The sequence below is a fragment of the Pleuronectes platessa genome, chromosome 11, assembly GCF_947347685.1.
Source record: "Pleuronectes platessa chromosome 11, fPlePla1.1, whole genome shotgun sequence".
NCBI lineage: Eukaryota > Metazoa > Chordata > Actinopteri > Pleuronectiformes > Pleuronectidae > Pleuronectes > Pleuronectes platessa.
Window position 1 is genome coordinate 12,182,796 of NC_070636.1, and position 11,065 is coordinate 12,193,860.

General features: G+C 43.4%; 1 protein-coding gene across 1 annotated transcript in view; it reads left to right on the forward strand.

Moving 5' to 3' along the window:
• The window catches only part of bahd1 (bromo adjacent homology domain containing 1), a 34,387-nt gene that overhangs the window by 18,646 nt on the left and 4,676 nt on the right, over nt 1-11,065 (forward strand). The window contains exons 2-6 of the mRNA XM_053434847.1: nt 3,346-5,127; nt 7,710-8,119; nt 8,401-8,560; nt 8,670-8,749; nt 10,932-11,023. Of these exons, the coding sequence (XP_053290822.1) occupies nt 3,477-5,127; nt 7,710-8,119; nt 8,401-8,560; nt 8,670-8,749; nt 10,932-11,023 (2,393 nt within the window). The 5' untranslated portion in view covers nt 3,346-3,476. The remainder of the gene's footprint in view (nt 1-3,345; nt 5,128-7,709; nt 8,120-8,400; nt 8,561-8,669; nt 8,750-10,931; nt 11,024-11,065) is intronic.

The window sequence follows — 11,065 nt, forward strand, 5'->3', positions numbered from 1 at the left end:
TCAAGTGGCGTAATTGTGTTTCAGTCGAGCTGCAGCGAGAAGGACGATGATCCATCTTTTCATGCTCTACGCAGGAGTGTCATTGCATAAAGGTCACGGGCAGTTGATTCATCAGTTCCTCTAAAGGTTTTTTCTCTCAGTGAGGTGGGTTTTCTGTGTTGAGAGTGCGGAGAAGTGGACACCTGTGAAGTGCAGACGGTCAATCTTATTTACTTCTCTTATGATATGGATGCTGTTGATTCACTCTGTGCCAGCTTGTTGACATGGTTTGTTTCTGCCTCTAGTTACGGTGAAACCCAGATCAGATTAGAAGTCAGCTCATTTTAAAATGTCTGTTGCCTCTTCGACCTCATAGACAAACGAATATAAGCTTAAGACCCCTTTATATTTTTTGCACATTTAATTAATTAAAAAACACATAATTAAGAAATAGCATAAAACTAGCATTTTCCATATACTGTATATAAAGATGGACGACAAGACAGCTTTTTAAAAGTGAAGCCAAAACGTCTAAGTCGCTGGTCGCTGGCTGCAGTACAGGTCATGATTCCTGCCTCCCCCATGTTGATGGATTCAGCATAGACCAAACAAAAAAGTACAAGTCAAATAAATTGGCTGTCATTTCAGGTAATTCTAATCAAGGGATGTTTGTTCACAGGGTTAATGTTGTTGGTAAGTTTGGATTTAAAGGCTTGTGTATCAGTGGGAGCTTCCTACCACGGCTCCTTCCCCCGATCTCTGTTGTGTAGAGTCTGTCTCAAAATATACAAGATGGCAGCACTCGTTTTCAGGATACCATGGCTTCATTTCTGGATAGTTGGAGGAAGTAGAGATGCGTCGTCCATCTTTATGATCAACACTCTAGACATGTTTATGATTTTTTTTTTTTTCAACAATCAAACATTTAAATCTTTAATTGACAAACAAAAGTGTTCAATATTACCACACTTGATTCAGTAGCTGGTATTAATAAGGTCGATGACTTGTCCCCAAGTCTATGTATGCTTCATGTCGTCGCCGTGCTGCCTCAATTTCATGTCGTTTGGATGTCAGAGCAGGTTTTCTTCAAGGACCTCTCCTTATGCCTTTGCCCTGATCTAAGCCTCTTCCCCATTTATCACTGAGGTCTACAGAGAGTTTCTTTTTTCTTCATGGCTTACTTTTTGCAGACGTCCAGTGTGAATTACGAAAATTTCGTTGCACAGGTGTGTGCCTTCCTAAACTCCGTCTAATCAATTCAGTTGGTCCCAGGTGAAGCAGGATGCACCTGACCCAAGTTGCCACAAGCAAGAGGGCTGAATACTGTTATAAATGAGAGTCTGTTTTTAGCTTTTAATACATTAGCAAAAATTTCGAACAACATCTTTTATTTTAGATCGATGGGCCAAAAAGGACGACTTTATCCATCTCAAATTAAATGTACACCATGCAGGATGGCTTATAAAGACACCATCCATTCATTTCACCTTCTCCCCGGCTGACGAGAGGTTGCGGCGTAAGCAAGAACAAAGCAGTGAATCAGAGGAACGTACACCTCCTGAACCTTCACACAACCCTTTAGGAAGGCGCCAAAGGTGCAGGATTTTGTGTGAATGCAGCCAAAGTGCACACTTCTTCGTGTGTGTGTGTGTGTGTGTGAGTGTGTGTATAACTGAGCCCTGCCCTCCTTTGAACATCTTTTTACATCCATGACAGAGCAGAGGAAAGTCACAGGCAGCAATATTACTATGGGGCCATTTTTTCCAATCCGTCTGTTAGTAATCAGAATTGTGAATGTGTAAAATAATCTCCAAATGTGTAATGAGATTTGTGAAGGTGTACATGGATCTGCAAATCTGTATTTAGAATGTGTGTGTGTCTAAATAGATTTTAAAATGTATAAAAATCCCAAATCTTAAAATCTGTGTGTGTATGTGAGCGTTATCAGATTTTCAAATATGTACAAAGCAAATCCCCAAATATGTTTACAGAGTCTGTGTGTGCGTTATTGTATGTGTACATGTGTAAATAAATATCTAAAAATAGGTATTCAGAATACACATTTATAGATCTCAATACACATTTGGAGATTACACACATACGGATTGAGACTCACATTTGTCAATAGTTTTGCTACAATAATGGCCCTATAACATAACCTGGTATTAAAAAGTCACAAGCCTATGCACTATTATTGCCTGGGAACTTCACGCCCACTGCCCAAAGGCTGTAGCTCAAACATGTCCCTAAGACAGCAAAATAAGGAGAAACTGAGAAGATACAGACATATTCTCTGCAGAAAAAATTCCCTGCCACTCATTTATAATTGGTCTTAAGAAAAGACTTTATATAAAAATGGACGTAGACTCCGGGTCTGGAAGATGAAGCCCTTGCGAAAGTGTCTGTAAATATGTTCATTAGGAGTTTGTGGTCTCAACCGCTAGTTTCAAGTCGCTGGACAAAATGGCAAACTCAGTCCACAAACAAGTCAATGACTTAGCGACGGGTTTCCACTTTGTCATAATTGTTGATTGAAATGGATTATTTTTGAATGACTATCATGTAGGTTTTTTCTCTCTAAAATACTACATAGCAATACTGTCTAAATACCTTGTGAAGACACAGTATTTTCTCCCTTGAGGTCAAACGGTCTTCAGTCTTGTCATGTTTAATCTAATTGCCATCTCTTTGCGAAGCTCAGCAGTACTTGTGGAAATTAGCTGCAGGCGGCATTGAAGCCTTTGGTAAAAATGAAACTGGTGTGGCATTGTGAATTTGAGATTCAAATCTGTTCTGAAAGAATTCATCATATCAGGCATGATAAAATGACCTGAATGCCCGTTCTTGTTTGGTGCCTGTGTGTTTTTGCTGTGAGTGGGTTGTAATGTTTGGCTCGTGGTGGATTGTATGAGTCAGTGATGTGCTTCTCCATGGGTTCAAGAAGCTGACAATTGTCTTTATTGATACAAAGGATGGAAAATCTATAGGTTTTTTATATTTTTTGTTGCAATCTTAAATCAAAGCATGGAGAAGCTACAGCACAAATCATTTTTTCAGGATCTAAGACAGTCATTCAAAATGAGAAAGAAGCTGAAGTGCATGTGATCCTATAGTCTACAACATAAAAAACTATAATGTGCTCTTTAACAGAGTTTCTCTTGCTTCCTGTGTCTACTTTGCATGTTAAGGAGAAGGGTTGTCTAACTGGTCTTATTCTCGGGGGATCTGGAAATTGACAGCAAACTAAGTAAAACCGGTTGTTAAATAATGCATCAGAAGATCCTGTCTTTTACATTAAGTCACTCTCAGATTCTGCAAAAGTGAAATCTGTGTGGTTCAAGGTCTGATCTATGTCTCCCTCCCTAGAGATTGTATGGACTCATCTGATGATCCATGATGAGGTTCAGTGAAGGCCTTTTCTGAGCTGAAGCACACCGTCGCAGGACCCTGTGGATGAAGAGGAGAAGGCAGTGTATCTGCTCACGGACGCTGAGACCATGGTGAAAGCTCAGCGGAGCCAGTCATTGAAATGCGGACAGCGCCAGAAGGAGAAGGGACGCAAGGTAAAGGGAGGTGGTGTGCCGAAGGGGAAAGAAAGAAAGATTGAGCTGAAAGGGAAGAAAAAGAACGATAAGAAAGAGTCTCACAGGAGTAGGAGGAAGACGCTGGTTGTAGGCGATGGAGATGCACTGGACTGTTGCGTCCTGCTCACCCGTCTGGAGGAGAAAGCAGTTGTGGGCAAAGAAAAGTATGCACCAAAATCTGGGAAACAAAGGAGCGATAAAAGCATGAAGAAGCTGCACTCCAGCTCCATTCAAAGAAGGACCAAATCTGGACTAAAGAAAACATCCACAGCCAATCAACAAGCACTGGAACCAAAAAGCAACCAATCTGACGCCTTATTCATGTTGCCCACATCTGTCCTTGAGCCCCGCAGGCGGAGGATGGCCTCTCTCAATGCCGAGGCTGTCAACAGCCTGCTGCTCTACAGAGGCAGCCCTGCAACGTCAAATGTCATGAAGAAACCGCAGGCTTCTACTGAAGATCCAGCTAGAGATAGTCTCGCTAAAACTGAACACAGAGATCATAAAACCAAAAAGGTTTCATCAGGAGGGAAAGCGACACTAAAAGAAAAACCTAAAAAACAGAAGCGGTCGTCATTGGAAGCGCTTGACATTGACTGGCTGAGCTTGCTCACGCCAACCCCTCGGCGTAAAGCAGGTCTCACCGCCGCAACTCTGCTCAAACTCACTAGTGCCCATTACGGAACCAAACGGCAGAAGAAGTCAGAGGCCAAGCCAGGGAGTGGCGTTAAAGCCGCAGCAGCTACGACTCAGGTTGAGGTTAGCGGTAAACCGTTGTGTAAAGGGGCAACGCAGACCAAAAGAACAATGCATCCCGAGCATGAGGAGCAACTAAAGCACAGACAACAGGGTACAGGGGATCCGGTTCATTCCCAGCTGGACCCCAACATCCAGGGATGCTGCAGTTTATGTAAGACAGAAGCTTTGGATCCCGAGTGGAAAGACGCCACAGGGGGGCAGGAGTGTCTCAGGCACGCACTCCATTGTGGCTCCGCTCTGGGATTTTCCTTAAAAACAATCAAAGAGGAGCAGGTGGAGACAAAGGTGTCCTCCTGCTACTGCTGCTCCCAGGAGAGGTGTGTCGAGTACTGTCACAGACTGGCCCTCTTCCTGGAGGACAAGACCTTCAAGGAACCCGAGGACGGCTCGCTGGCCGACGTGTTCCACCACCATCATCACCACCATCATCACCACCATCACCATCTGCAGCCTCCTCATTCTGTCGCCCACCCAGCACCCATAACCATCAGCCCGCACACTTACACCTGTTTCCCTGGCTACTACGTCCACTTCAGCCACCCGGACCCCTCCCCCTCACCCGGGACGCCCCTCACTTTATGCCCAAGGAGTGGCAAGAGACCCAAGTTACGCCCAAGCACAAGTCCGCAGCCCTCAGGGATCAGCCATCCGGTGTACTGCTGCACCTCGGTGGAAGCTTGCTACGGAGAGCCCTGCAGGATCAACAGCTACGCAGCGTACAGCAGTGTGATTCCAGCTATCACCAGAGGGGGGTGCTCCTTTGGCCCCGCAGACTGCACAAACTGTAACCGTGGCATCAAGAGAGGTGAGTGGACAGGAGGATTATAGGACAAGGTTTTTCTTTTTGATTGTTTCTGGCAGAGCAGTGGATTTAATACACAGGTATCCATTCTGATCGGTATAAATGAAGAAAAAAAAAAGCTTGTTGGGGGTAAGATTTGTGTCATCTTATGAAACAAGGTGTGATTTTATCGTAAGTGCAAATTATGTACAAATGGTTATGTTCGCTGGTGTAGAACAGAGATCTGATTGAATGGTGCAAATTTAGTGTTGAGCCGTTCCGGAGGTTTGCAAGAGACAGATTATAAACCAATAATGTTCAAAATTATTGTTATTATTCCCTAAAAGAAGTCAAGTTCAAAAGTACCAGATTCTATTGTATGTATTTCCCATCATGCAACTCAGTGGTATCTTTTGTTAGACTTCCCCACGCCAATAAATACCCACGTTTTTCAAACGTCATACCCTCAGTTTATAACAATGATTTTTTTTCTAAACAAATTTATAGTTTAATAAGTTTGAATTTATATAATCCCTCATCAGGCTTACTTCCACAGGTTGATTAGTTCTCCCCATGATGAGCAAACTGAACTTCATGTGTTCAATCAGAGGTTGCTTAAGGAAACATAGCAGGTTTTCCTAATAAGAGTTTATTACTTTCTTTGGTTCTAAGATTATGTTGTTCACACTGTCCTCTTTAATCTGGCTGCCTACACAGATCAATGTGCGGAGAATAGCTTTATTTCTCGTTTCCTATTTTGAAATGTCTCTTAAGTGGGAGGTAACAAGTAATAGGGCCTGACCTATTTTGTCTCAGTTTGTCACTGGACAGGGAACATGAAGCCTGAGCGGTTAAAATACTAATGAGCTAAATGTAAAGTCAGAGACATGAATCAGGACAGGAAAACTAGTGTGTGTGTGAGTGTGTGCGTGAGTGTGTGCGTGTGTCTCTCCCTGTCTCTCTCTGTCACTACACCCGTCTCTCTCTGTCTCTACACCTCTCTCTATCTCTCTCTCTCTCTACACCCCTCTCTCTCTCTCTCTCAACCTCTCAACCTCTCTCTAAACATCTATCTCTCTCTCTCTCCACCTCTCCCTTTCTCTCTGTCTCTTCACTTGTCTCTCTGACCCTCTCTCTCGCTCTCTTTCTCTCTCTCTCGCTCTCTGTCTCTTCACGTGTCTCTCTTTCTCGCTCTCTCTGTGGTCTCCAGCAGATAAATCCAGGTCAGCATGAGAGTTGAGAATCTTGTCATCTTTTTACAAACAGATCTTTTTCACTGAGGACAGTTTGACATGTCACATTAGACAAGAGAAGCATGGGTGTCAATAACTGCCAGAACTGTGTATGTATTACACGTTGTTTCATCAGGAGCAGCACGGCTCAGGAGGTAGAGTAATCGTGAAGTGACCAGGAGGATCCTGATATAATCCCAGGTTCCTCCAGAGTGTGTTGAAGTGTCCTTGAGCAAGACACTGTTGACACTGTCTGTCGTTGTGTGTAAATATTGTGCTCAAGTAAGTCACTTAGGATAAATCAAGCTTCTGCCAAATGAATAAATATAATGTCATGTTTTTGCTGCCCCCAGCTGGTCAATAAATCAGCAGTTTCATGTTAAATCTTATCCATTTAATGCTATATGCTTGTTATATTTTACAACTTTATGAACTGTACTGTAGGCTAAATTAATCCTTACGCTAAAATCTTAAACTCAATCTGTAAATAAATTTACCTGAGAAGACTCTCCACAAGTCAACTTCTCATTTTAAAGAAACCTTGAGCACAAAAGTTCAGTGTAATTCATTCAGATCTACAGGCATCGTACACCAACAAGAAACTAAACAATGGCGACTCCACCAACCAAATGTTTTTTCCTGTGGGACACTTGGTACCCTTTTGTTTTCATCCGCTTGATGCCTACAAATTGGACGTATTCCCCATGATGATCTGTTGAGTTCTCACCCCGGGAAGGTGGAGTGAGGACAGCGAGCACACGTTTTCCAAGAAGCCGATGATGCTTTTTAATTAGTCGTATCATGTGCAGTTATCTGCTATTGGCTGGGTCAATAATTCTCACTCGAAGACAAGAACTTGTGCTTTTCAAGTCTATATCTCCCGCAGGGTCAGGCCAGGAGGTTTGAAATTTCATGCAGGTGCCCTAGTTTTTTCTTAGATAATCATTATGCCTTGTGGGTGAGGATAGAAAACAATCTTTGAAATGATGTCGTAATTTATGCGTCTCAAAAGTGAAAGCGTGGATTTTAAAACGCATTCAAATGTTAATGTTTCCTCCCTGGAGCAAATAAAAGCTGAAATAAATTGACCATTAATTTGCCTTAATGTCATCACCACAGCTGGAGTGTGCACAGTTTTATGGTGACGCCAAGTGTCTGTGCGTGTGTGTGTGTGTTTGCTCTGTTAAAGGCTGTAATTTACCTTAATTGAGCCTCTGTTTGTTTTTTCTGCTGCTTCAGCGGAACTAATAAAAACTGAGTGCAGTCCATGTCTCTATTATAAAACCTTGTTAAAGGTTGTTGATCAACGTATCTGCTCCGTGTGCACATGTTTCCCTCTGTCACTCTACTCCATTATCTCTGCTCCTTCCTCAGAAGACTACTCATCAACCCTCAACGACCATCACAGCCCCTCCTCCATCCCCATCTCCCCCAGCCCCAGAATTCTCACTGGCTGCCCCGTTCCCACTGTGCCTCCAGCCGGCCAATCAGTGGCCCACGTTCAGACTCCGCTGTCCGACCCCAGCCAACCCCAGCCACCGCTGCAGGTGGCAAAGGAGTGTCCGCAGAGTGCCAAGCCGCCTAGCGGGTCGAGGTCTGGCGGTCGCGGCAACGGCACCATCGGCTCAGCTGTCTGCCCTCTCAACAGGGACAAGAAACAGAAGCCCAGCTCTCCCAGTGTCAAAGAGCGGTCGGTTGCCAAGCAGCCGAAGAACTGCCGCCAGAAAACCACCAACGGCTGGCGGGCAGTTGGCCTGCCCTTTCAGAGGGAGGTTTTCTCTGTGGTATGTAGAGAACGTCCTGCTGGTGCCTTTTGATGCAGCCATTATGGGGCCATTTGTAATTAAATCTGGTGTAATTTAGCTTTTACAAAGAGACTTCAGGATGATTTATCACACATGCTTCATGCCCATTCACTCTGTAGTTCATCCTCCACATTTCTTCCAAGACACAGAATCATTCAGTACAAAATGCATCCTACAGCATTTTACTCCACAGGCTCTTGCAGCTTATCAGTGTGTAACTGCTGGAAGAGTCAGTATTTTCCTGCTGCCTGTGTTCCCAGGGAGAGGAGGCTCCTGTGCTGAGGAAGTGCTTTGAGGGCATCCAGAGGGACGGGGAGCTGATTCGGGTCAGAGACACTGTTCTGCTGAAATCTGGGCCCAAGAAGAAGTCTCTGCCTTACGTGGCCAAGATCTCAGCACTGTGGGAAGAGCCAGAGTCAGGTAGGACACCCACTATACACAGTGTTTATTTACACCACAGGAGAAGCTGTGGTAATGCCGTAATAACTGCCTCCAGCACTGACGTGATCTGTGTGTTTCTTCTCCTCAGGAGAGCTGATGATGAGTTTGTTTTGGTACTACCGTCCAGAACACACGCAGGGGGGACGCAACCCCAGCTTACATTGTGAGGTGAGGAACAAATCCTTTGAAACCATGGCTCCAGGAATAAAATGGTTTTGTTTCAGCAGAGGCTTGTTAACATCCTGTAGCTCCAATCAAATGTGCAAATTGTATGTAAATCAGTGCGCCCGAGTATTCATGCACAACCTCTTAAGGCTTATTTATGCTCAACATTAGATGCGTATAAGGAAACTGACTCTTAGGTCCGTATTTGTGAACATCACCTGAAAGCTTATTGATAGGGACTGACAGATGACAGCGAACAGTACCACCAGAAATCGTGGGGCGACACGTCGGAGAAGAAATTTATCAGTGAAAAAAATTCTCCATCAACATTTGATGGCCTCACAGATCATCACTGATCCAAAAACTTCTCTTTACCCTCTTTCTTAAGAGGTATATTATCACAACCTCCTCCACCGTTGCCATGTCTGTTGTTCAGAACCTCTCGACTCTAGTGGATGTATTGCTTAACCACCATGGCAACGTAAAGGGTGCATGTAAGTATGTGGGCGGGTACGTTAAAATCGTTTGAAACTGAAACTTTTCATATGTAAAATCAGCATTAATGAACAAATCGAAATATGTAGAACATAGGAGCTGCACTTCCTGCTGTCGGGAGGTAGCAGTCATGTTTTCTAGTGCGCCCGTGTGGAACATGCCTTGATTGACATATGCATATAAGCACACGCATGCATCTGTGCCTACACTCTCCACATGTGTCTGCGTGCGTCGTAGAGTAAGTCCTGCTGAGGTAAATACTTAATAGAGCAGCAAATATGAATAAATCCCCTAAAAGGGCACAATTGGTTCTTCTTTTATAACCTTGCGAGGCAGCTGGATTTCTCACGAGGAGAATCCATCTTGCCAGGCTTCAAGCTCTTCGCTCCTGGTTTGGACCAATCAGCGTCAGTGTGAAAGAAAAGCAAATAAAGCACTAAACGCTTCTCTTGATGGAAAAGGTGTTTTCCTGCTTCTCCTCACTAACGTCAGGAACCATGATTGATGGTGATGGACAGATGGCTCATCCAATCATCTGCCAAGCCCAGTTTCCAAGAAAGCCTTCCCAGATTGTTCTGTGTAACAAACCATCTGGCTCGTCGGGTTTCCTTATGAGTAACATTTGATGAAAGCTGCAGTGAAACTACACCTTCTTAAATCACTTACCCTTTATCTAAAATTTGTGTCTCAAACAGATTTTTAAATGACAAAAATGGAGTTGGGACGTGGGGATTATGGACTTTTCCAGGGTTCTTAATATGTTAACTAGAAAATCTTAGAATATTAACACAGTTAAAGGTATAATTTCTTTGTAAGAACATGACTATGTTCACATGGAGAGCTGAAGCTTTTGCAAGATGAGAGCGAAAACACGCAAAATGGTATCGGTAGCATTATACATGAAATGATTTTAAAACTTGCGGAATAACATTGGACGTAATGACGTGTTATAATTGGGCTATTTAAACAGGAATATTAATGTAATTAGCAATTAGCAACTCATGTAAACATCTTAGTGAAATGTCTTAATCAGAAGAACATCAGTAGTCGGAATATTATTGTCCAAGTAAACGTAGTCACTGGTGTTTTTCCACATTGATCTTGACCATTTGTCTTGTAAATTACTATAATTTTAAAGATCACAAGGTTTTCTATGCTTCAAACTTTGGAAGCACATTTTAGGGTTTTAATGCCTCTTGGTCGTGAAAATGAACCAATCAGGATTCAAGAAAAGGCTGGATTTCTACAGTCACTGCTAATGTGTTTCAAAGGGAAGACAGCGCAACACACACAGGCGGACACAAACGCACAGCTTCTGTTTGTGCTCACTTCCTGTCGTCGCTAATCTCCCAAAAGGAACAAATTGCCTTTTTATTCAATCTCCAGAAACAATGACCCACATAAAGTCTGTCATTTCCCAGCTGCACTGGCTGCACACAGCCGACACTTCAGAGCAGCCGCGGGAGGACAGTAACACGGCTCTGGCTCAGAGGAAGAAGTGAAACATCTTTCTTTTATGAATCCGTCTTTACAAGTGAAGGTTAGACTGGAGTGTTTGTGTACAACACAGACAGATGTTTGAGCTCCAATTCAATCTCGGGTTATGTGTACGAGCTGCAAATCCTGATGAGGCTCAGATGGCACCTTTTGTTTCGAGCCAATGAATAAAATACAACTCTTTTTCTTCCAGAATGAGATCTTTGCGTCTCGTCACCAGGATGTGAACAGTGTGGCCTGTATTGAAGACAAATGCTATGTCCTAACATTGGCACAGTATTGTCGGTAAGAAAGAAAGCAATTTCACTTAAACATTTTTATTGTTTT